Below are 27,360 nucleotides of genomic sequence, written 5' to 3'. Positions count from 1 at the left end.
CCAAACCCATACCAACTGTAATATTATCATCATATCTAAGGATTTTTTTTAAAGAATATCTAATATCTGGGCCATATTTCTGTTGTCTCCATTATTCCCAAAATGTATTTTTATTGTTGGTTTAGTGGAACTATACGTTGCATTTGTCTTTACTGTTTCTCATCTCTTTTGACGTATTAACAATTTCATGTCATTTTCTCATTCTATCCTCTTGTATTGTCTCTGTTTATTGTGCTGAATTTTGTAGTAATTGGGGCATTACCCTCAAGCAAGACACCCATGTTGTGGTATCTTATTTTTTTTTTTTCATTCCAGAAAATTCTTGTAAGCTTGAAGTGAGAGCTAAAGGCTTGTTAGAATTGGTTTAAAACAGCTTTGCAAGAATACATCTTAAGTGTTATAGTACAGACTGAACAGAAAGTAAAATTAGAATTTGACAGTTGGAAAAATCTTTAGAGTTAGGAAGCTGATTTCAGTTAAAATGTCTGTTAATAACTAGTAGAATTATGTCAAATAGTAGGCCAAATTAGATGTGATCAAGGATGGTGGTAGTGGATACATCTCTAGAAGCCTTTTTGGTAGTTCTCAAGGGTTTCTTGTATATTCTCTACTTTGAACTTTCTTCCTTTGAAGAAGTGTGACTTTTTTTATTATAGGCATACTCAAAATGAATACAGAGTTATATTCTGTCTTTGGTAATATAAGTGGGAGGAGGAGGGGCACAAGGAGGAGGAAAAGGATAAAGGGAAGGAGGAAAAGAGGTAGATGTTTGTTATCAGCAAGATTTTACTTGATTTTTTTCTATGCATTCTCTGCTTCCCAGAATGGTTCTAAAATATCCTCAAGATGAATGTATTCTATTTACTGGGGGATAAAAGTCACGACAAACAATACTTTATTGTAGACCATGCAGAGACTCCAACAGTTGAATAAGTTCAAGCATGAGAGACAAGTAAGAATTGTAATGGGGAAGAAAGGCACCACACTCACTGTCCATGGTCAGGGGTTCTGATTGGCATCCACACTCTCAGTAACTGATGGGCTATTACCTGGTACCAGGTTCACTAGCTTGGTAGGAGGTAGGAGGATAGAGACTGGGAGCACAACATATCAACATAAAATGCATCTTCATTGAGAAGCCTTACATTCATTCAGATAAACCTTTCATACCTACCAAAGAGTATACTGGATTGTAACCAGTGAGATAAATATGTGGATGTGTGTCACCTCAGCATACAAAAGTGTCACATATGAAAGGAACCACTTCTTCTAATATTCCATGAGTAGCTCCAGCTTCCCTCAAGCATCATGCTTTCTTTCAAGAAACACACACTGCAGGGAATCTGAGACTTTTTTTGTTTATGTTTTTGTAATAAGCTTTTGTAGTTAACTTACAGTCTTTACAGTTTAAATACTTTTCATCATTCAGGAGTCATTTTTACCATAAATAATATTATCTAGTAATACAACAGACAACCTGCATTTATTTTAATCTAGTTGATTAAGTGCTAGAAGAAGGTGTCAAAGAATTTAAGCTTGCTAACTTTTCTCCTCAGAAGGCTTCCTGGAAAAGGGAAGATTTAAATGAAAACAAAACAGAACAAAACAAAACCTAGCAGCAACAACAGAAAGCCTACGTGCTTATTTGAGAACGTGTTAATAAGCGTGGTTCTTTTTCACAGAAACTATCTGTAGGTGAACATACACAAAATTTTGCATACAATTTCATGGGATTTGTAGTTTTCCCCCAAATTCTCTTTTGAAGATAGAAGGGAGTGTATTTTGGTTCCTGGGTAACATGTGAATGAAGATATAATCCCAGCAAGGTGATTGCTGGAAGCAGTGAGCTAATCAGAGCAAGGTTGAATGGTAGAGTATGAGGAAGTAAAATTGTTTAGGTTGAGCAGATGGTTTTTTAATTTTTTTTTGAGACAGAGTCTTGCTCTGTTGCTCAGGCTGGAGTGCAGTGGCATGACCTTGGCTCTCTGCAACCTCTGCCTCCTGGGTTCAAGCGATTCTCGTGCCTCAGTCTCCTGAGTAGCTGGGATTGCAGCTACTCAGCTACAAAAACTACCACACCTGGCTAATTTTTGTATTTTTAGTAGAGATGGGGTTTTCCCATGTTGGCCAGGCTGGTCTGGAACTTCTGACCTCAGGTGATCCACCCGCCTCAGCCTCCCAAAGTGTTAGGGTTACAAGTGTGAGTCACTGTGCTTGGCCTGGGCAGATTCTTAAATGTGAAAATTTTAGACCCTCTTGCGCCTTCTCCAACATTTACTTTTGTTGACCAATGCCTTACTTCCCCTTACATTCATTTTAAAGTTCTTGTCTTTCTTGACTTTCCTGAAATCAGTCTCTCTCTCTTTTCTCTTTTTCCACCTCCCTTTGAAACTTAGATATCCCTCAGTTTTTTTAGTCCTCTTCTGTTTTTGATTTTCACTTTTACATTAAGAGCACTTCAGTTATTCCTATCTACTGATGATTCCTAAGTCTCTTTTTGCCTTGTGTGGAGCTTGAGACCTTTATTTATTGTTGCCTGCATACATGTCCACCAGCCTGTTCCACAAATACTAAGTTCAGAAATTCTCAAGTTGTACTTACTCTCTCACTGTGGTCTTCCTTCTGTGTTTCCTGTTTCATCTGTTGGCATCCCTGTCCAAAGTCCTTTCTTTCTATATTCCATTGCTATGTTAAGCCCTTCTGTGCATAATTGTATTTATTCTACAGAGTTGTCTTATAGGTCCTATGGTCCTACTTTTAGAGATAAAGCAATTTATGTAATTTAAATGTTTATCTCTAAATTACACTATTAGTATGGGACAGTGCCGGGATATAAACTCATATGTATAGATTGCATATTTTTTACTGCAATTATTATAATGCCTGCCACTTCTGTCACTTTAATCTAAAAAATATTAAGGGTTTACCTATAGGTGTAATTAAAGAAATATTTATTGCAGTGTTTTTCTAAAAAAAAAAATTCCAACAGTAGGAATTTCTGTTCAGTCCGTTAAAGAATATTCATAAGGAATACCAGGTGGCCATTTATACATCATATTTTTTACCAGTAGTTTTTATTTTATGTAGACAAATCATGTATGGAAACCCAAAGTGTGAAATAGATTAACAAAAAACAGTGCTTGAAAGAAGGGAAGCTCCGCAGTATTTCATGGACAGCTATCTGCAATGGTTTTTGAGGAAAATTAGGAAAATATTCGTAATACCTTAAGTGAAAAAAATACAATTAGTAAAACAATATGCACAGTGTGCCCCCAATTTTGCTAAAAATGTATTTGAATATGCAGTTCGCCCTCCGTATCCATGGGTTCTACATCCATGGATTCAATCAACTGTAGAGTGAAAATATTTGGGGAAAAAAGCATCTGTACTGAACATGGACAGACTGTTTTTCTTGTCGTTATTCTTGAAACAATAGAGCATAACCATTATTTACATAGCATTTATATTGTATTAGATATAAGCAATCAAGATATGTTTTAAAGTATTTGGGCGGACATGTGTAGGTTATATGCAAATATTACATCATTTTACATAAGGAACTTGAGCATCCTCAGATTCTGGTATCTGCAGGGAGTCCTGGAACCAATCCTCTGTAGATACCAGGGGACAACTCTATACATCACTAAAAGACTGGAAAGTTATACATCAAAGTATGAACACTAGTTATTCCTTAACTTGAGGATTATTTATAATTTTTATTTTCTCCACATTTTCCACAATGAGCAAGAATTAGTTTTGTAAATAGAGACTATAAAGCAAAACTCCCAAACATTATTAAATAAGGCAATAAATGCAAAAAACCCTCAAAACCTACTACATATCATTGAATACACACCATATACACACATACACCGTCATATACAAAGTAAAAGAAAACTGGTGACTGTTGCTCCATGAGCATTGGCTTTTGAAGCTCTTGAATACCTTTGTAGGCAAGAAACTGTACTCTACTCTTGGAACGCCTTGGATGAATATTAATGCTGTTTTCAGTAGGGGTTTAGAATTTGGACTTTGGAAACTGACTCTTAGGTTTGAATCCTGGCTCTGCTGTTATTTATTGTTTTATCTTGGGCAAGTTGCTTAACAGTTCCTAAGTTTTCCCCATTTGTGAAATAATACCTACTTTATAGGGAGGTTAGGATTAAGTAAGTTAACTTAATAACATGCTTACAGCAATGCCTGGCACTTAATAAGGGATCAGTATTAGTTGTTTTGGTTATTATTCCTGTCTTTTATTTTCCCTCCAAACTCTGTCTTCCTTTCCCTCCCCCAAAGTTAGCTGGAGATTTAGATGGAAAGTCATAGTTTTTATTCAGATTCAGTTTCCCAAAGAGGTCACTGGTCAATAAGGTACATACTTCTTCTCCTACTAAAATTTAGTAGCAACTATACCTTATTTTGTAAATATTTGTGTGCTTTTATGGTATGATTTCTAACCAGAAATTGTCCACATTCAGTGATTCACTAGGAGGATTTACAAGACTCAGCACATGGTTGTACTTACAGCTGTGATTTATTATAGCAGAAGGATACAAAACAAAATCAGTGAGAAGAAAAGGCACATGGGGTAAAGTCCAGAGTAAATCAGTGTAAGCGTCTAAGGGTCCTTTCCCAGGGGAGTTACACGGGATGCGTCTAACTCCTCCAGCAAGTTGTGACAACACATGTAAAACGTTTACCAAGGAAGCTCATTAGAGACTCAGTGCCCAGGGTTTATATTAGGGATTGTTCATATAGACACACTCTGCCTAGTGTGTACCAAATTTCTAGACCCTAGAAGGAAAACAGGTATTTAGCACAAATCACATTTGTTTGTAAAGTGTAGGCACACTGAGCTGTTCCTACTAGGAAATGGTGGGAACTGTCCTGAAATCTAAATTTCCAGATGCCAGCAAGGGGCCAACCTTGCAAGCAGACCTTTCTAGGGATAGCAATCTCAGGCCTGCTATGTTAACTCTTTTCTGTACCATGGTATGTTATGAAATGTATTTTACTTAAGAAACGAATGTCAACAAATCTAGACGTTTTAAAAAAGCTTTATTGAGATACAATTCTCACATTATAAAATTCAACCAATTAAAGTGTACAGTGCAGTGATTTTTAGTATATTTATAGAGTTGTGCAGCCATCACCAGAGTCTAATTTTAGAACATTTTCATCATCTCCCCCTTAAAACCCTTACTCATTAGCAGTCATTTCTCATTCCTACCTTTCTCCTCCCTCAAGCTTTCCCCCCACACCCTGCCAATCCCTAGGCAACCACTAATTTACTTTTTGTCATTAAGGAAAAATCTATACTTTAGCATGTTTTCATTTTTATTTCATCTCTGATATTAGTGTCTTTGTAAATGGTACCTTAAAAATTATTCACAGGTATTTTACTTCCAGTGTGTCAAAGATTCAGAGGTTGAGTCTGTATGGCAGCTTCTACATCTAGAGCACTTATCTACACTAATCATCATCAAAATAGATATTACATGAGTTTGGGATATTTAATGAAATAATTCGTTATAAAAGCCCTTGTTTTTGTAATGCTCATTCTCACTTGTTTAAAAGTATATAATACAATTGATTGAGGCATACCAATGAGAATTTTTATATTTATGGGTTGACATTTAGTGTTTCATGGTATCTTTTTGCTAAAAGAGAGAAAGGGACTCATAGTGAACAGGATGAAGTTGGGAGAGGTAGTTACGCTGTTCCCATTCAGATGTAGAGAAGGGAAAAAAGTGTAGATTGTTAGGAGGTAGGACAAAAAGTATTCCTTTATTATAAGTGGCTATTAATTTTTTGGCATTCTCTGATGTTGGTACAATATACAGTAGCAATGAAAAGTAAATTTACACGTGAGTTTATATTGAACCAGAAGCTAAAAATTTTTTAAGTTGTAGAAAATTTTCAATTTTAAAGCAAAGCTGCTTGTATGTTTTTAACCATTCTTTTGGTTGAAATCTAGTTTCTTTGAAAATTGGGTTAGTAAGACAAGCTGTACTATAAACTGAGCACTATGGGAGGATTTTTTTTTTTGTGATTAAAACACAGAACTTTGTCATCATGAGTTATATAGGTATTGACGAAACATGGATGTTCACCTAAATGTCCAAATCTGTGTAATTCTTATGCTTTTGAAATAAAAACTTTACTTTTAATGTTAATACATGTTTATAATTAAAAGGGATATTTTTGGACATTGGGAATTAATATATCAAATGATCTATTCCCTGGGACAAAGCACCAGCTCTCATAGTTACTTACATCCTTGTCTTGCAGGTGATTTTACGACGAGATGCTGCTCTCAATAGGGATGCTCATGCTGTCAGCCACACAAGTCTACACCATCTTGACTGTTCAGCTCTTTGCATTCTTAAACCTACTGCCTGTAGAAGCAGACATTTTAGCAGTAAGTACAGTAAAATTTATTCATGTCTAGAAACGTCCCTTAAAGAAAAGCTTAAAAAAGCCCTGAATGATATTTATAAGACATTGTTATAAGATATTTTTATCTAAAAACATACTCCAACACATATACACAGTTACTTGACATTGAGGTACCTTATTCATTTATTTATTTATTTTTTGAGACGGAGTTTCATTCTTGTTGCCGAGGCTGGAGTGCAATGGTGCGATCCTGGCTCACTGCAACCTCCACCTCCCAGGTTCAAGCAGTTCTCCTGCCTTAGCCTCCCGAGTAGCTGGGATTACAGGCATGTACCACCACGCCTATTTTTTTTGTATTTTTAAGAGACAGGGTTTCACCATGTTGACCAGGCTGGTCTTGAACTCCTGACCTAAGGTGATCTGCCTGCCTTGGCCTCCCAAAGTGTTGGGATTACAGGTGTGAGCCACCACGCCCAGTGCCTTATTCATTTTTTTTTTTTTTTTTTGCTTCATATCTAATGTAAGATCTTGTGAACAATCAGTACCTGATAAATAATGTTGCACATGAGGGTATGTGTGCACATGTGGGTGCTTTGCACACATACCTACCTGCTGTATACTTATATAGAATTTTACTGTTTTTCTTGGTACCTAGTACATATCTTCATGACTGTAAGATCTCAGTGGTATCTCTATTGATAATAATATTTAAGAAATTCTATAAGGTGTTGATAGAAAACTTCAGCCCAAGATTAGCATTAATGAGTCAGAAGAGAAGCACAGTGGTCCTATCTTTGATGGTGGATGGAAAAGTTTTTAGAGAAGAAGCGTGCTGCTCAAAACCTTACCATAGCCTCTCTTAGCTACTGTCTTACTTTCCTCCACACTGTGGAGTCATCAGATAGTCTCCAGCTTAAGATAAGGCTTGACTAGTGAGCTTTTGACTTTATGATGGAATGAAAGTGATGTGCACATTCAGTATGCACCTCAATTTATGATAAGATTATGTTCCAACAACCCCATCATAAGTTGAAAATATAAGTAGAATTTGACTTCTGAAACATTTTTGACTTATATATTTTCAGTTTATGATGAGTTTATCCAGATGTAGCCCCATTGTAAGTTGAGGATATATATTTTCTATTTCTCTTTTTCTGTGAAGGTAGAAAAAGAACATACATGCCTATCCTCTAGGTCTGTGCTAAGGATTTAGTTTTACTTTCTGGGTGCAACTGATTTGCTTAACGGTATCAGGTGAGAAATAAAAGGGCAAGAATTGTTGCTGACCAAAGCTTGTTGTGGTCCTCAGCTGTGCTCCTGCACTTTGCAGCAATTTTGGAAGATTCTGAGATCATTGTAGCACTTGAGAGAGCCAGGCTGGTTTCCATACTATAACTTTTGAAGGCAGAGGATGCTAGTAATCCATACGAGATTTCTCATCCCCTGTTGTCCTCTGTAGGGAACTGGTTGATTAGGTTTGTTTTTGGGAATAGTCTTGGTCTTTTTGAGGTGGAGTGGAAATAGAACCTTTGAAGACTGAGTCCATTGCTATTCAAATCTCCCTTCTCAATTGATCCCTAAAATCCTTAGAATATTCTTGGCATGACTTTTGAAATGAGTTTAGAGGATTTATGGACTGATCAGGGAATAAAGTTCTCCTTGTCTCCTTTCTCTCCTTTGATTTCTTCTATTTTGTGTCTCTCTTTTTCCCTCTCTGTTGTTTTTAATACCTTTTGCCTTCTTTCTTTCATTTATACCCAAGGTGGATTGCTATTCTGTGGTCGAGCTGCCTGATGGATTAAATGATTTTCAGTGTTGTGCTCTGGGAACTTAAGCAGCTATATGACCTTGATCAAATTACTCAGCTGCTATAAGTGCCACAGTTTCTTTATTTCTTTATGTAAACTAGAGTGTTGTGGTGGTGATTAAATAAGATAAACTGCTTAGAATAGTATCTGACACATGGTAAATGTTTTATATATGGTTTAAATCTTCATTATAATTATCATTCTGATTATATTTCACTCAGCCCCTTGAGAAGATATGAAACTACCTGAGCTGTATTTTTTAATGTAGAGAAACAAAAAAAATGTTAGGTATAGAAGAATAGTCAGTCCTTTTTGCTAGCAGGGTTCCCTGTGCTTTACACAGGTACTTGTGGAATGTATATTGATGTCCTCTAGTGAAGGACCTGTAAGATGGGAGCTGTTTAAATCTGGTCTCTATGCTGACCATAAGGATAGAAGGCTGACACGAATGCAAAGATGGCTGGAGGGGAGCGGCTTGTGAAGGCATGTAACTGGTGAAACAGGGAACTAAAAATTGAGGCAGAGGAACTGGATATGTGACAGTCATTCAAAGGAAGTGAGTTAAGAGGTAGAAAGAACGCTTCCTTTTAATGCAATAAGAGCATCCCTGAAATCTGAGTTTGCAGTAATACAGATATAAATAAATTAGACATCTAGTTCCAATCAACTAGGTTGATTCTAGTTCTATTTGCACAGGGCTTGGGATGCTGCTTTTGAAAAGCTAAGTCCGTTTTAGTTATGCTATTTGTAATGCCAGATGCCTTTGGTTTTGGGTTTTTTTTTTTTTTGCAGTTGAATTTTCCCATGTGACTTTGAATTCACAGACAACAGTGTTTGTCCAACTAGTTGAGTTCTAACAGGCTATGGAGATGCTGCTATAGCATGACTAGATGACTAGTCAGACAGACCTCTAGGCCATGAGTACTTGGAAGGCAGGACTGTGTCTTACTAAACTTTATTCCTGGTGCCTGGTGTCGGTTACACAGTAGGAATTCAATACAGGTTTGAAGTAATTAAAAGCTTTCTCAGAGATTTTTTACATCACATTTTCTTTTAATGGCATCTGTTCCTTAGTACTTTTAGATTACTGTTTTTATCTCTTATCATTTTTCTTTTACTCAAAAAGAAACGTAATACTATTAATTATGTAGGTTTATACTAGAAACATGAAATTTTAGAATTGCACTTAAGAGATAACTACATCAGTGCTGTATATTCTGAGACTCATAGTCCACAAGTGACTTGCTAGTTTTGAATTGTGCCCAAGATCTTACTGAGAAGTATTATCCATCTTATATGAGAGTCAAACAACCCATGTTGCTTGATGCCCAATCTGCCTTTTGATTCTTTTGTCTGGATTTGTCAGAGAGAATTGGTTGCTGGGTGGTGATTATGAGGGCCAGTGTGCTGTGTAGCAAAGAAACACCCAATGGGTGGTGGTGTGAATGGATTGGATTATATAGCACCGTAGTCCAGAGCTCCAGAAATGGATTTATAATCAGAGTTGAAATCCAGATCTACCACTCTGTATTTGCATGACCTTGGGCAGATTACTTAGCATTTCTTAAGTCATGGTTAACTTTTTGTAAATGTGAGAGTTTGTGAAGGACAGTATAGAGTAGTAGGTTAAGGGCTGGGATCTGGGGCCAGACTGCCTCAGTTAGAATCCTGGTTCTTCTAATTTACCAGAGCTTATTTTCAACACGCTGTTGTCAGTCTGTAAAATGAGGATGATAGTAATAGTGGCCTACTTTGTAGAGTTGTTGTTAGGATTAAATAAATTATTACCTGTAAAGTGCTTAGCATGATGTCGGTACATAATGAATGCTAATAATTGTTAGATATTTATTACTTTCTAAATTAAATTAAACCTTTTGTTAAGGAAGCTGTCAAGAAAAATAATTGGTTAAGGAAAAGACCTTTTCAAAATAAGTGTACTCAAACTGTTACGTGGTAATCACTAAGAATGGGATTCTCGTGAGGAGTAACTATTTTCTACTTCAGATTTTTTTTTTTTTTTGAGATGGAGTCTTGCTGTGTTGCCCAAGCTGGAGTGCAGTGGTGCAATCTCGGCTCCCTGCAACCTCTATCTCCTGGGTTCAAGCGATTCTCCTGCCTCAGCCTTGCAAGTAACTGGAATTACAGGCATTTGCCATCGGGCCTGGCTAATTTTTGTATTTTTAGTAGAGATGGGGTTTCAACATGTTGGCCTGGCTGGTCTTGAACTCCTGACCTCAGTTGATCTGCCCACCTCAGCCTCCCAAAGTGCTAGGATTACAGGCATGAGCCACCGCACCCAGCCTACTACTTCAGATTTTTAAACAGTGAACATGCTTTAATTTTATGAGCATTACTCCCCTCCCTCCTTATACCAAAAACGGAAAGTACCTTTGTTAGTCTTGTTCACTGTAGGAACATTTTTTGTTTTAAACAATATGATTTTAAGAGGCCATATGAGACAATCCTTATTTTGCTGTTAAGGAAAGACAAAGCAGTTTCAAAAAGGGTTTCACTCAGTAACAAAACTTAATCCACATCTCAGTGTTAAAAGTACTGTAGTTCAAGCTAGGTATTTTATTTCTATAATTTTAGCCGTAATAGTGAAACTCTTAATAGGAAGAGATAAAAAAATACTTTAGTATATAGTTTGTAGATTCTCGATTTCCTAATTTCAAAAGTACATTAAAAAATACTGCTTACACACATTTGCATTTGTCCTTGGTCTATTTCCATTGATCTAGATAAGTTACTTTATTTTACACTGGTATACTTGGCTAGGAGGAATTAAATGTTTTTCTCAGGTTCAACATTAACCTGATCATAGGTGAATTAAATCAATTAAACATGTTTTAATTAAGAGATTAAATGATAGATTGTGATAATGGGTTTAAAAGCATTTTGTAACTCTAAAGTATTTTGTAAACTATGGAGTACTCTGCAAATATGAATTATTGTTGCAATGGGAAATCACGCTGAAGCAATTACCACATATGCTTGGTGGCCTCCAAGTACACTACTAGAATGATTATCCCAGCAATAACAGAATGAATAGGTTTAGTGACTGCATTTAGATGCTTGAATCACACAGTTTCCTGAGCTAATTACAAGCATACAGTGAGAGGCAAAGGTACAAGATGGACATGCTAAGACACTCAAGATAGGGTTCCAGTGGGATGCAAAAACCACACTACCTGAATCCTGGGTTACCTGTTGTAGTTTGTCCAGTCTTCCTGTATACTGCATCAACTTTTCCTGCTGACAGTGTGGTACGGTTACCAGGACCTGAGTTGATGGTGAGCCAAGGGGACTTGACAGATGGAAGGTGTCTAGATCCAACATTTGCTTGCTCTGCCGGAGAGATGCAAGGCAACTGGTCACAGCTATAATTGGCTGTTAAACTGTGGAGTTGCTTATCTGCATGCCTCTGGCAGACGACATAAGAGGCTAGGATAGCGTTAACCAATGGGTGTTTGATTCAGGGATAACGTAGCTATCAGTCTGGATGTGTGACCTAATCCATACTTTGTGAATACTTAAAGTTTACTTGATCCTTCCATCTTTTCTTATCTATATATAACACTCCTGCTTTCTTCCTTTTTATCTATCTTCAAACCATCCTTTGTATCTATATGCAAAACAAATGTGTTCTTTTTTTTTTGTATTTATGTCCTACAGGTTATGAACACCTACCTTAATTTCTAGTACGTAATTTTCACTTGTGTTTCAAAAGTTACTTGTTTACTATCTATGCTGAGTTTCATCCATATCCCTTGTTTCTCTTGCTCTCTGTATAGCAAATTGAACATTATTAAATGATGAAGCAAACTCATCTCACAACTATTGTCATTACTGTTCTCTTCTAAAAGCACAAAGAACTTTTGTTTTTTTTCAGTAAAGGACTAATAAATATTGTAGCATTGGAATCCATATCTGTGTGGAAGGGGGAAAGTTGTTGAAGAGTTTGAATACCTCCAGCTTTTTCCATATATGCATTTCATTGAATTTGGTCTCTTCAGTGTTCAACCCTGGATAAAAATGTTCAGCTTATAAAAATTGACATGCCTTAAAAATATGATATGATGCTGCTTCTTTCCAAAAAGAAAGTCATTTTTCATAGCTAGAGCCAGAAATGCCGTAAATTTCTTCCAGTAAATCAGACCTTTATAATATAGAGAAAATAAAATGGAATACTCCGCCTGGAAGATGATCTATCTGGAAAATTCCTTGCTAGGAAATTGTCTATGGGAACAACTCAGAAAACAGTAGGCTGAATTAGTGTTGCTGCTCAATAATAACATTTGAAATCAGAATCCAATTTAAGCATTTGTATATGTTGTAAATTGTGTATATTCCTTCTATTTTAGTGGATGTACATTTACAAATTCAGTTTTATTTTGATAAGCTGTGATAGTAATCAGAATTGTCAAAATAATAGTTATATATAATTTAATAAATCTTTGTTTTTAATGTTATGTATAAATTAGTCTTAACTTGAATATTTAAAATTTTATTTTTAGTATAACTTTGAAAATGCATCTCAGACATTTGATGACCTCCCTGCAAGATTTGGTTATAGACTTCCAGCTGAAGGTTTAAAGGTAAGACAGTTGGTAATACATTGTAAAGACACAAGGTATTTAATAAGGTGATTTTTATTGTTTATTATTTAAACAATGAAATAATTTCTTACTATTATAAAACCTATACATAGTCATTTGTAAAGGGTCAGATTATTCAAAAGGTATCAGAAAGAAAGTGAAAATCACCTAGGATTGTATTATTCTGAACTAGCTGTGGTTGACATTTTGGTATATTACATTTCAGACCTGTTTTTTAAGGATACGTGCTATGCGTGTGTTTGTAGATGTGTGTGTGTGTACATATATATATATACACACACACATTTACATATATGTGTAAATGCTTTCATATACAGTGAATCTATATTTAACACTAATAGAAACATGCTATTTGGTTACCTACCTTTTTCTTTTAACTGTATGTTATGATCATGTTTTTCATGCTGATATGTAAGGATTTACATTATTAATTGTAACGGCTGCATAGTTTTGCAATATCATGAAATAGTATGGATTTTGAACATTGCTTTAGTTTTTCGTAGTGGATATTTAGGTTGTCTAGTTTTTACTATTACAGTGCTACAATGAATGTTTTTCTTTGTGTATTCATCCATTTATCTCCATAGGATACATTTCCAAATGTAGAATTGCTTTATGACATGAATATTTAAAATTTTGTTCTATATTTTCAGTTCTTCCTCCAAAAAGTTTAGAACAATTTAGAATTCCATCAGTAACGTCTGAGACTGTCCTTTTCCCCATACCCTCTTAAATACTAGATATTATCGAACTTTTGCTAATTTGATTTTTAAAAATCTAGTGAACGTAAACATATTTTTTGCTGCATGTGTGTGTGTGTGTGTGTGTGTGTGTGTGTGAGAGAGAGAGAGAGAGAGAGAGACAGAGAGAGAGAGAGAGAGAGAGAGAGAAAATGGACTATTAATGCTTTTGCCCAATCTGAGAGAGAGAGAGAGAATGGACTATTAATGCTCTTTGCCCAATTTGAAATTAAAGTGTCCTTGTGCTTTGTAAGAGTTCTTTATATATTGGAAGTATCAATTTATTGTTTGCCATATATGCTTCAGATTATCCCTTCCTCAGTTTTTCCTTTATCTTTTAATTTTTTTTAAGGTTTCAAAAGTTTTGTTTAGTTAAAAATTATTGTCTTTTTCCTCTACCTCTGGTGGTTAGAAAGTCCTTTCTCATTTCAAGATATTAGTTTTTTGTTATATAAATACATGAAGTTGTATAGATATGTACCATAGAATGCTTTCAGTTTATTCTGATTTTCTTAAAATTCCTCTTTTTTTTTTTTTTAAGGTAGGTTTTCACACTGTTGTCCAGGCTAGAGTGCAGTAGCACAATCTTGGCTCACTGCAATGTTCACCTTCTGAGCTCAAATGATCCTCCCACCTCAACCTCCCAAGTGGCTGAGACTAAGTGTGCAGCACCATGCCCGGCAGGTTTTTGTTTTTTTTTTGTAGAGATGGGGTTTTGCCATGTTACCCAGGCTGGTCTTGAACTCTTGAAGCTATCTGCCCACTTCAGCCTCCCAAAGTACTGGGATTTCAGGCATGAGCCACCGTGCCTAGCCAGAATTTCTTAGTAAGATACCATAAACCTATTATTTTTTATTTTTTATTTTTTTTTGAGACGGAGTCTCGCTCTGTCACCGAGGCTGGAGTGCAGTGGCCGGATCTCAGCTCACTGCAAGCTCCACCTCTCGGGTTCACACCATTCTCCTGCCTCAGCCTCCTGAGTAGCTGGGACTACAGGTGCCCGCCACCATGCCCGGCTAATTTTTTTGTATTTTTTAGTAGAGACGGGGAAACCTGTTATTCTTAATTAGGATGGTAGGCACCTCTGGGAGGGATGTTCAGCTTTTAAATTATTTTAAAAAATTCATAGCATTTTATGACTATTTCTCATAAAAATATTTCAACCAAAAAGAAATACACATAAGGAAAAGTAAACACCTTCTTTTATTCTTTCCTTACCTATATGTAGCAGTCACACTTCCCTCTTCAGGGTTAAATATTATCAGTGATTTTATGGGCCTTCAGATCCTTTTCTGAACATGTAATGCTTTTTCGTTCTTTTTTGTTCATCAGTTTATGGACACATATACTTCATAAATGGTTATCATTTGTATACATGAAAAGTTTCTTAATTCTTACAATGAAATCTGCTCTAGCTAGTTTTACCCAGAAAGGGGTTTATAAAGAGATAAAGATATTCAGAGTATCATTTTAGCCTGGACAGGCAGTTTCTAAACTGTTTCAGGAGTAAAACGCAGAACGACCTTGTAGGACTGGTTTTGTAGATGAGTGGTGAACCCTCAAACCACATTGTTTTTTCTCTCATCAGGAAGCCTTTGTGGTTTTACCTCACAACATTCAGCCTCTTCTACCACCCAAGCTAATCAAAGAGATACCCTTTTTCAGACTGTTTCCTTACGTGTCTGCTTCCAAATCCAACACTTGGATTTTTCTGATTGATAGACTTTTGGCCACATAGTTACTTGCTACCTATTTTGGTGAAATACCTAGCTATGAGGAAGGCTGGGAAACACAGTATAGGTTGTTGTTGTTGTTGTTGTTGTTATTTTTGTTGTTTTAGCCTACTTTGGGAAGGTGGAATGCATAGTGGCTTCAGAAAATGTGGAGCACCACGATTGACAGATGTCTACTGTAGTAATTACCCTGCAAGGCTGGGCTGGCTGCAGTGGCTCACACCTGCAGTCCCAGCACTTTGGGAGGCCAAGGTGGGTAGATCACTTGAGGTCAAGAAACCAGCCTGAGCAACATGGTGAAACCCTGTCTCTACCAAAAAGTAGCTGGGCGTGGTGGGCGCAAGTCTGTGGTCCCAACTACTTGGAGGCTGAGGTGGGAGAATCACTTGAACCCAGGAAGGTGAGGTTGCAGTGAGCCGAGATCGTGCCATTGCACTCCAGCCTGGGCGACAGAGTAAGACCTTGTCTCAAAAAAATGACAATAAATAAATAATTACTCTGCAGTGTGATTCCCCTACCTCTTCTGTTTTAGAGCTCTTTCCACAGCGGCATCTATAACTCTAGTATGTTCCTGTTAAGCACTGCATGGTATTCTGTAATGTGAATGATCATAGTTTATTAGTAATTTCCTCTTTCCAAAGTTGTTATTTCTCTAGGATAGAGGTCTGGAAGTAGAATTGATGAAATCAATGGGTACAGACATCTGAAAGTTTCATAGATACTGCCAAATTATCTTTGCAAAGGCTGTGCTAATTTATTCCCATTAACATTGTAGGAGAATACGTATCTCCCTATAGTCTTGCCAACACTAGATATTATCAGTCTTTTTAACTCTTGCCAATCTGATGGGCAAAAGTGTTATCTTGTTTTAATTTGCATTTCTCTGATTGTTAATGATGATCTGGCAACCTTTCTTTCATTCTACGATAAGGAGTCAGACTGTTCCTTCTCACCGAAGAGCCTTTCTGCTGAATAAGCTTATTTTAAAGAGCTTTATTAATTCTTGATAAGCATAATCTTATTGGTGCTCCTCAATTAATAAGTTACTATAAATTTGGTTTACATTTAAAAGATATGTTGACAAATTTGCTTATTCACTGCCTGGCCAAAAAAAAAAAAAATGGGGTTAGATATTTGTCTGCTTTTTGCACTGTGACATAGGCAAGAAGAGAAGTGAAATATTCCAACAAAATTATTGGATTATTATGGGTAGCTTTTATAGTTGCATGACTGGTTTTGCCATTGCCCAGAATCAGAATTCAAAATACCAGCCATGCAAAGATTTACATTTGTTTACAAAGACTTGATAATAATGAAGTGAGGTAGCTCACTATAGTGTAATGTCTGTAAAACCAATTAATTAAATACATTAAAAATACAACTAAGTTAATTTAAAAATATATTAAGAGACTTAGCTGAAAAATACTTTTTTTTTTTTTTTGAGACGGAGTCTTGCTCTGTTGCCCAGGCTGGAGTGCAGTGGCATGCATGATCATAGCTCACTGAAACCACAAACTGCTGGGCTCAAGCAATCCTCCCACGTCAGGCTCCTGTGTAGCTAGGACTATAGTAGTGTGCCACTGTGCTAATTTTTAAATATTTTTAGAAATGGAATCTTGCTATGTTTCCCAGGCTGGTTGCGAATCCCTGGCTTCAAGCAATCCTCCTGCTTCGGCCTCCTAAAGTGATGGGATTATAGGCATGAGCTACTGCACCTGGCCAAAATATCTTACTTTTTTTTTTTTTTGAGACAGAGTCTCGCTCTGTCGCCCAGGCTGGAGTGCAGTGGTGCGATCTTGGCTCACTGCAAGCTCCAGCCTCCTGGGTTCACGCCATTCTCCTGCCTCAGCCTCCCAAGTAGCTGGGACTACAGGCGCCTGCCACCACGCCCGGCTAATTTTTTTGTATTTTTAGTAGAGGTGGAGTTTCACCGTGTTAGCCAGGATAGTCTCAATCTCCTGACTTCATGATCCACCTGCCTTGGCCTCCCAAAGTGCTGGGATTACAGGCGTGAGCCACCGTGCCCGGCCCAAAGTATCTTACTTTTAAACTCTGCCCGGAGAGTTTAGGTGAGATAGTTTTTGTAGGTCTAATTTATGTTCTGTATTTTGTAGCTTTTATAACATCCCTGGATTCCATCAGAATCATTTATAAGACATCAGATATTTATAGTATAACATATCAGTTGAAATTCTGTATTTGCATTCTGTTTATATATGCCCCAATATTAGGTTAATTGTATTTAAAGCCTTTTTCTGTCCTCTCCTGTATTTTAAAAAATACTATTCAGGTATAAGAAAATGACAAAGCCAAGGAATTTTGAGCTATTTGAGCTTTAATGCAAAAATGTGAATCTTTGCATGGATTAAAATATGGCACATCAGTGTTACAGAAGTTTTAAAAGAAAGATTTGATTTTTTTATCTAGGTAAGTGCTATGTTTGTAGTTTTATATTTTAATTGGCTGTTTAGGAAGTTACCTTTTCCATACAACCTTTTTAGACCTTGTAACCTTGAGTACCATTAGTAATTAGTTTACAGTTCATTTGAACAGTGTATTTATATGTTTGGGCAAAATTCAGAACGACACAACTGTTCTTTTTGGAAAACATGTTTTGTCTTTGAAAAGATAAATAATGTTTCTTAGCAGTATAAATATACTTTCCTATGTCCTCAAAAAATTGGTAAAGATTACCTTTCCCCTCACCCCTTCCCCCACTCTATGCTTAGGAGGCCAATAATTATTATTGTATAATGTAGCATACAACTCTATTTTTACTTTTTTCAAATGGATAACCAAGTATTAAAGAATCATTATTGAGTAGTTACTATGGTTTGGATATGGTTTTTTCATCCCCACCAAATCACATGTTGAAATTTGATCTACAGTGTGGGGGTGTTGGGAGATGGGGCCTAGTGGGAGGTGTTTGGGTCATGGGGGCAGATCCCTCATGAAACGGCTTGATGCTGTTCTCTCTCTGGCTAGTTGGAATTAGTTCTAACAAAATGGATTAGTTCCCTCAAGAGTGGGTTGTTATAAAGCCAGGACACCCCTTAGGTTTGGTCCCTCTTCACATATGCCCACTTCTCCTTTGGCCTTCTCCATCATGTTTTGATGCAGCCCTAACCAGAAGCTGAGCAGGTTGCCAGTGCCATGCTGCTTAAACAGCCTGCACAACCATGGGTTAAATAAAACTCCTTCCTTTATAAATAACCTGCCTCAGGTGTCCTGTTATAGAAACACAAAATAGAACAAGACAATAGTCAAGACTTTACATGTAGATGTGTAATGCTAGCAAGCATGGTCTCTTGCTATACTTTTTATTATCAGTATAATTGGAATAATTTAGTTACACGTTGAGGGCTAGTCTCAGGAGGCTCAAGCTTCTCCAGTTTTCTTGTTTCTATATTTTTAGGAAGTGCCTTGATAGATGGAGGAGATAATGATTGTTAAAAAATTGAAAACAAGATTTATCTCTGATAAGGAAGCTTTGATCAGTAAGCCAAGTGTCAGATTACCTGAGTATAATTATTAATGGCAAATCTCGTTTTCAGCAACACAACTCTTGGGCTAGATTTACCATGATCCACATATACTGTGTTTTGTAACCTGGTAGTCAGGATATATTCTTTATGTTGAAGAAGAAGAAGACAGAGGAGATGACGATCATGGGATGCAGATTTGTCCTAGACTATACTGTTCCTACTATCCAGAACAAAGTTGCAAATAAGTGGTTTTTCTTATATCATATATAATTTATTTCCTGTCATCATTATTCATTAAATTAGTGCCCTATATCATCACCAGTTAATTTTCCACAAACTAGGCTTGTTCTTTGAAAGTAATTTACCGGTTAATTTCAAAATTCTTATTACAGGAAATGATTTCGTTTAATATAAAGTCTTGAGATTAGAAGAAAGTTTTTTTTCCCCTGGTGAAGGAAAATGCAAACATTGCAAAGAACTGTGGTTGGTTGGATGGTTTATTTGTGCTACTTCCTTTGCCTGCTTTCTTTGCAAGAAAGAAGCTCAGTGCCACTTAGTATATTTTTCCTCTCAGACCACTTACACGGTTTTGTGATGTGAAGAAAGCCCTGGTTAAGGCTCAATGTGCTGAACTTCCTCACCCTTATGTTACAGTATCACCCTCAGTTTGTAAACTAAAACAAAGGTCAGAGTTCCTTTTTCAAAGGATAACTAAGTCCCAGCTACTTGGGAGGCTGAGGCAGGAGAATGGCGTGAACCCGGGAGGCGGAGCTTGCAGTGAGCTGAGATCTGGCCACTGCACTCTAGCCTGGGCAGCAGAGCGAGACTCCGTCTCAAAAAAAAAAAAAAAAAAAAAAAAAGAAATAGCATTGTCAAAGAGTAAAACCATCTGGTTATACATGAAATAAGAATTCTAAGGTCTAAGGACATTTTCAAATGCACGTAGTTAGATGATATAAAAAGAATACTTTTGTAGTGAATTTTGAGCTTCTAAAATAAACCCTTTCCTCTTAATTTCAAAAAGTCATGGTTGCTTATTCATTTATTAAATCAAGCAGGAATATAGCATTTCATTTGATTTAGAAAATAATTATTTTGTCATGGCAAGTTATCACTTAGAGAAGAGGGGAGGTAAAGACACACACACACATAGAGGAAGTCAAAGGAGACTCAGGTTCTTTATTTCATAAATCGCCATACTCCCTTCATTTTCTCATTGCATTACTGGGCATCTTTGTTGTTCACTAAGTAGTTTTTACTAGATTTTCTTACTGGCTTTCTCAGTTCAATATGGCAAAAGACTAATTTTTTATTCTGCTCATGAAAAAATACTTTTCTCATTAAAAGAGTGATATATGCTCACCATTAAAATTAAGATGATATAGATATGAAAAAGAATATGGCTCATGGAGTAGAAGAATTGGTATAATTAAAACGACCATACTGCCCAAAGCAGTCTACAGATTCAATGAAATTTCTATCAAAATATCAATGTCATTTTTCACAGAAATAGAAAAAACGATCCTAAAATTTATATGGAACCAGAAACGACCTCAAATAGCCAAAGAAATCCTGAACAAAAAGAACAAAGCTGGAGACATCACACTACCTGACATCGAAATATATTACAAGGCAAACGGGTGTGGTGGCTCACACCTGTAATCCCAGCACTTGGGGAGCCTGAGGTGGGTGAAGCATTTGAGGTCAGGAGTTCAAGACCAACCTGGCCAACATGGTGAAACTCTGTCTCTACTAAAAATATGAAAATTAGCTGGGCATGGTGGTGGGCACCTGTAGTCCCAGCTACTCGGGAGGCTGAGGCAGGAGAATCACATGAACCCAGGAGATGCAGGTTGCAGTGAACTGAGATCATGCCACTGCACCCCAGCCTGGGCAACAGAGAGAGACTCCATCTAAAAAGTGTGTGTGTGTGTGTGTGTGTGTATATATATATAGTATTTATACATATATACACACACATATATACATATTACATACACACACATATATGTAACAAGGCTGTAAGAACCAAAACAGTATGGTATTGATATAAAAACAGACAGAGAGCAACGCTACAGAGTAGAGGATCCAGAAGTAAATTCACATATTTATAGCCAAATGATTTTTGACAAAGGTGCCAAGAACATACGTTGGGGAAAGGACAGTCTCTTCAATAAAGAATGCTGGGAAAATTGGATATCCATATATAGAAGAATGAAACTGAACCCTTGTCTCTGACCATATACAAAAATCAACTCAAGATGGATTAAAGAATTAAAGCCTCAAAGCTATAAAACTACTGGAAGAAAACATATGGAAAACACTTCAGGGCATTGATCTAGGCAAAGATTTTACAGCTAAGATCACAAAAGCACAGACAACAAAAAGAAAAATAGACAAATGAGACTATATTGAACTAAAAAGCTTTTGCACAGCAAAGGAATCAACAGAGTGAAGAGACAACCTGTTGAATGGGAGAAGGTATTTGCAAACTATCCATCTGACAAGGGACTAATATCCAGAATATATAAGGAATTTGAACATCTCAACAGTAAAAACACAGACTGATTTTAAAAAGGGCCAATGATCTAAACAGATATTTCTCAAAAGAAGACGTACAAATGGCCAACGGGCATATGAAAAAAATGTTTAATATCACTGATCATCAGGGAAATGTAAAAACCACAGCGAGATAGCATCTTAATCCAATTAGGATGGCTATTATTAAAATGACAAAAAAATTACAGATTTTGGTAAGGATTCAGAGAAGAGGGAACTCATACACTGTTGGTGGGAATGTAAATTAGTACAACTACTATGGAAACTGGTATGGTGATTTCAAAAAAAAAAAAAAAAAACTGAAAAGAGGATGGGGGAGAACTAAATATAGCACTACCATAGGATCCAGCAGTCCCACCACTGGCTATTTATCCAAAGGAAAAGAAGTGTATCCAAGGGATACCTGCACTTGCATGTTTACTATATCACTATTCACAATAGCCAAGATGTGAAATCGGCCTACTGTCCATGAATATATTAATGAATTTTAAAAAGTATGTACGTGGAATGTAATACTATTTGACTGTAAAAATGAATGAAATCATGTCATTTGTCGCAACATGAATGGAACTAGAGATTATTATGTTAAGTGGAATTATACAGGCAGAGAGAGAACAAATATCCAATGTTCTCACTCATTTGTAGAAGCTGAAAATTTTATCTTATGGAGATTGAGAGTAGATCGATAGATACCAGAGGGTGAGAAAAGGGTGTGGTTGAGAGGGGGAGATGAAGAGAGGTTGGTCAGTGGATACAAACATACAGTTAGATAGAAGGTATAAGTTCTAATGTTCCATAACAGAGTAGGGTGACTATAGTTAGCAATAATGCATTAAGTATATTTTAAAGTAGCTAGAAGAGAGAACTTGAAATGTTCTCAACACATATAAATGGTAAATACTCAAGGTAATAGATTCCTCAAGTATCCTGACTTGATCATTACACGTTTTATGCATGAAACAAATTATGACATGCACCCCATAAATATATAAAATACTAAATATCAATAAAGTTTAAAAAGAATATGAAAATCATACATAATTCTACAATTAAAGATAGTGGCAGACGTTTGGGTACAACTGTGTGAACTTGTGTAGACACATTCACGCCTTCATTTTATGCACTTATATGTGCTATTTTGCAACTTAAAAAATTGGCAGTATGTTGGATGGCATATCCAATATCATGGATATCTTTCCATATAAAAATCTATACATTCATATCATCATTCAAAATTATGCAATTTATTATAGTACTTGAATTACACCATAATGTAACCAATCCCTTGTGTCACTGGACATTTAGATTGCTTTCACTTTTTAAAAATTGAAATATTTCAAGCATAGACTAGAGTATAAGAATAACAGAGCATCCTGTATATCTGCTACTTAGAGGTTAGTATTTTTGAAAGAAGAAATAAAATATTACAGATACTACTGAAACATCCTTTTTATCCTACCATATTCTGTTCTCTTACCTCGCTCCTTATAGATGATCATTATCCTGAAACTTACGTATATCTTTCCCATTTATGTTACAAAACATACATATATATTTTTTTTTCTGCCATATATACATCTATAAATGTTGTGCTTCCATTTAAATTTTCTTTGCTCTGGTTTTAAAACTTGCTTTTTCATCTAACACTGTATTTGAAATTTTTGTTATTACATATTCCTAATTCATTTTAACTGTTGCATACTACATTTTATGGATATGCCACAATTTATTTTTTCATTCATTTGCTGGTAGATGCCAGTTTTTTACTTTCTTTTTTAGTGAACATCTTTTAAATATGTCTGCTTGTATACATTATATCTAGATGCCAATTCACACTTATCAAATTAGTAAAAATATGAGTCTAACAATATCCACAACTGACAAGGATATGAAACCAGGTATTTTTATATACTGCTGGTATAAAAGAATGTCCAGCCACTTTGATGAATTCAGTAATATCTCCCTTCTTCTGTAAGTGATAAGTAATAAAATAATTCATTATATTTTACATTTGATATATTCCCTGTTTCATGAAACAAGTGAATGAATAATCATCACCTTTGAAATTAACAGAATAACTAATGGCAATAACAGTACCCTTATTAAGACATTATAATTGTTCTCCCTACTTTTGTTTACCTGCACTATCCCTTCTTGCCAGTTGCCATTCTCTTTGAATTCTGAGTACTGAAATAATTCCTCTAGTTAGGATCTGACCATTTCCATCATTATGATCCCTTTAATCAGATTGATAAGCAAATTGTATCAACTTTAATTAACCAGGTTGTGTTCAACTATAAACTGAATTATAATGACAAATTGCAAATGGCAAGTGCTGTAGTAAGTGATGAATGAGTGAGGTCTTTGTTGTGGTTGTGTTTGTTATGTTTTGGAAAACAGCATGTTTTTTGTCTCATTACCAAAGAATTCCTCTTAGTCTTGATTCCTTTTTTTTTTTTTTTTTTTTTTTTTTAAGATGGAGCCTCGCTTTGTCACCCAGGCTGGAGTGCAGTGGTGCAATTAACTCACTGCAACCTATGCCTCCTGGGTTCAGGCAATTGTTGTGCCTCAGCTTCCTGCGTAGCTGGGATTACAGGCATGTGCCACCACACCTGGCTAATTTTTGTATTTTTAGTGGAGACAGGGTTTCACCATATTGGCTAGGATTGTCTCGAACTCCTGACCTCAGGTGATCTGCCTGCCTTGGCCTCCCAAAGTACTGGGATTACAGGTGTGAGCCACCGCACCCGGCCTACGTTTGTTTATAATACTAAAGGAGAATTTTTCTGATGCCTGTTTGGTTTTCATGGATTTACTTTTTCTATTTGTTTCTGAACGCTTTCTGTCAACGATTTTGTTAAGAATTCTGTAGTTATTACATTTAACCTCTTTATGTTTTTATAGGATTTGTCAAATACTATAGAATATGAATTATGCATAAATCTTCTTTACTGGGTTGTACTGATTATGTGGCAATTGTAGAGGACATGCATTGCTAGTGTAAGCACAATCCACTTAAAATTCTTGTTTTTAGAGAAACTATTTTGTTGCATGTAGCTAGAATGGCAATGTTTGAATGGAATTTTTTTTTTTTTTTTAATAGAATGATAATGTGATTGTAGTATTAGTGTGAATTTAACTACCATTGTTTGGATATTTGATCCTTATGTCGAAATCTGATCCCTAGTGTTGGAGGTAAGGCCCAATGGGAGGATGTTTGGGTCAGGGAAGTGGATCCCTCATGAATGGCTTGGTGACTTCTGCCACAGTGAATGAATTCTTACTCTTAGTTCCTGTGCGAGCTAGTTTTTCAAGAGTCTGGCACTTCTCTTCTCCTCTCTCATCATGTGATCTCTTCTCACACAGGCTCCCCTTCACCTTCCACCTTGCATGAGTGGAAGCAGGCCATCAGAAACAGATGCTGGTGCCATGCCTTTTGTGTGTGTGCATGTGTGTGTGTTTTCTTGTATAGCCTGCAGAACTATGAGCCAAATAAACCTCTTTACAAATTACCCAGCCTCAGGTATTCCTTTATAGCAATGCAAACACACAAAGACAGTAACATATCAATTAAAAGGCATTGTCCTCCAGAGCGCACATTCATTTTGTTTTCTGAAATGTCAAGGTATTATATCCATTGAGTGAACACACAGTATCTGTGTGTACCAAATGAGAGGCACACACCAGATGATCTTTTCTTCGTAGAGCTGGAATATCATAAAATCAAAATCCTAATAAATCGGTACTGTGTTAAGTAAAATAAAACTGAAGGTTACAGTCATTAAATGTTTGCAGTTATGCTATTGTTATTAAGAACTAAATTTGATAAAGACAAAAAGAATGTCAGCTGCATCTTTTATGATTTCCCTTTGCTTAAATCTCTCCATATCAATTCAAATAAAAAAGAAATTATTGATCTTGTTTCCTAGCTTTATTCTGGACACTGATTTGTTGCCATCCTCCCTCCTTTTTTCTTTTAACGGCAAGGTCACTAGCAAACTCTTTATGTCTGCAGATTAATTTGAAGTAGTAAACTTTGGAAGAAGATATTTATTAATTTATATGTAAATGAAATTTTATTTGCAATCAGGTTATTCTGATGATATAAAGAAAGGTATAGTGGATGTTTAATAAGATATATTGTATTTAGATGGAACAACCCAAATTCCAAAACCAAGAGAAGAAAAACTAGGCATTTGGAGTATATTTCTCCTTAACCTGTGTGATCTAAGAAATAAAAAAAATAAATAAAAACAAGCATCTCCATAAGATAAAAGTGTCTTTTCTGGCTGTCTGCAGAAGTGGTACTTATCAATGGTTACAGTAGACTGGAGCCTGTACAAAGGAGCTAACCCTTTCAACACATTCATGAAACTTCTTTCTAGATATTTATATATATATATATATAAAACAGACATTATGTTTGTTGTAATAATCATCAACATTAGTAGTAAAAGCAGGAACATTTAAGATACAACCTCAAAAACTGTCTTATTCATTGATCAGCCCTATACCCTCCTGCTTGGTTTTTTTGAGAGAGAGGATCTCACTCTGTTTCCCAAGGTGAAGTGCAATGGTGTGATCTCGGCTCACTGCAGCCTTCCACTCCTGGGCTGAAGCAGTCCTCCCACTTTAGCCTCCCGAGTAGTTGGGACTACAGGCATGCACCACCACAGCCAGCTAATTTTTATATTTTTTGTAGAGATAGGGTTTCACCGTGTTGTCCAGGTGGTCTCAAGCTAATGAACTCAAGCAATCTGCTTCCAATCTTCCCATTTTTTTGTATACCAAAAAATTGGAATAGATGATCTTTCTTTCTGTCTACTAATTTTGGGTTTCATTTGGTGTTGTTTTTCTCGTTCCTTGAGGTTCATTGTTAGGTGGTTTATTTGAAATCTTTATGCTTTTTTGATATAAGCATTTGTTACAGGAAAGGGGTCCCGATCTAGACCCCAAGAGAGGGTTCTTGGATCTCGTGCAAGAAAGAATTCAGGGTGAGTCCATAGAGTAAAGTGAAAGCAAGTTTATTAGGAAAGTGATGGAATAAAAGAATGGCTACTCCATAGACAGAGCAGCCCGGAGGGTTCCTGGTTGGCCATTTATATGATTATTTCTTGATAATATGCTAAACAAGGGGTGGGATTGTTTCTGTCTTCCCTTTTTAGACCATATAGGGTAATTTCCTGATGTTGTCATGACATCTGTAAGCTGTCATGGCACTAGTGGTGTTACAGAAAAGCGATCCTGATCCAGACCCCAAGAGAGGGTCCTTGGATCTCATACAAGAAAGAATTCAGGATGAGTCTGCAGTGCAAAGTGAAAGCAAGTTGATTAAGAAAGTAAAGGAATAAAAGAATGACTACTCCATAGACAGAACAGCCTGGAGGGCTGCTGGTTGCCCATTTTTATGATTATTTCTTGGTGATATGCTAAACAAGGGGTGGATTATTTATGCCTCCCCTTTTTAGACCATATAGGTAACTTCTTGAAGTTGCCATGGCGTTTGTAAAGTGTCATGGCACTGGTGGGAGCGTAGCAGTGAGGAAGACCAGAGGTCACTCTCGTCACCATCTTGGTTTTGGTGGATTTTAGCTGACTTCTTTACTGTAACCTATTTTATGAGCAAGGTCTTTATGACCTGTGTCTTCTTCTGACCTCTTATCTCATTCTGTGACTTAGAATGCTTTAACCATCTGGGAGTGCAGCTTAGTAGGTCTCAGTCTCATTTTTTGCCCAGCTCCTATCCAAGATGGAGTTGCTCTGGTTCAGACACCTCTGACACGTTTATTACTATAAACTTCCCTCTTAGTACTGCTTTTGCTGTATCCATATATTTTGGTATGTGGTAGTTTCATTTTCATTTGTTTCAGGAAATTTTAAATTTCTTTTCTTAATTTCTTTATTCACCCATTGGTTATTCAGGAACATTTTGTTTAGTTGCCATACATTTGCGAAGTTTCCAAGGTTCTTGTTATTGTAGTCTATTGTGGCCAGAAAAGATAGTGGTATGATTGCTA

General features: G+C 36.3%; 1 protein-coding gene and 1 long non-coding RNA gene across 5 annotated transcripts in view; both read left to right on the top strand.

Moving 5' to 3' along the window:
* RNF13 (ring finger protein 13) overlaps positions 1-27,360 on the top strand; it is a 159,149-nt gene that overhangs the window by 27,671 nt on the left and 104,118 nt on the right. For all 4 annotated transcript variants that reach the window (XM_031663680.1, XM_031663682.1, XM_003894959.3 and 1 more), the window contains exons 2-3: positions 6,292-6,421; positions 12,725-12,805. In XM_031663680.1, coding sequence (XP_031519540.1) covers positions 6,308-6,421; positions 12,725-12,805 — 195 coding nt within the window. In that variant the 5' untranslated portion in view covers positions 6,292-6,307. The remainder of the gene's footprint in view (positions 1-6,291; positions 6,422-12,724; positions 12,806-27,360) is intronic.
* LOC110742636 lies at positions 14,513-19,114 on the top strand. Its single transcript, XR_002520513.2, has 2 exons — positions 14,513-15,551; positions 17,590-19,114. It is a non-coding gene; the product is annotated as an uncharacterized LOC110742636 (long non-coding RNA).

This window comes from Papio anubis, chromosome 2 (assembly GCF_008728515.1).
Source record: "Papio anubis isolate 15944 chromosome 2, Panubis1.0, whole genome shotgun sequence".
Lineage (NCBI taxonomy): Eukaryota > Metazoa > Chordata > Mammalia > Primates > Cercopithecidae > Papio > Papio anubis.
This window is presented reverse-complemented; position numbering and strand designations above follow the sequence as displayed.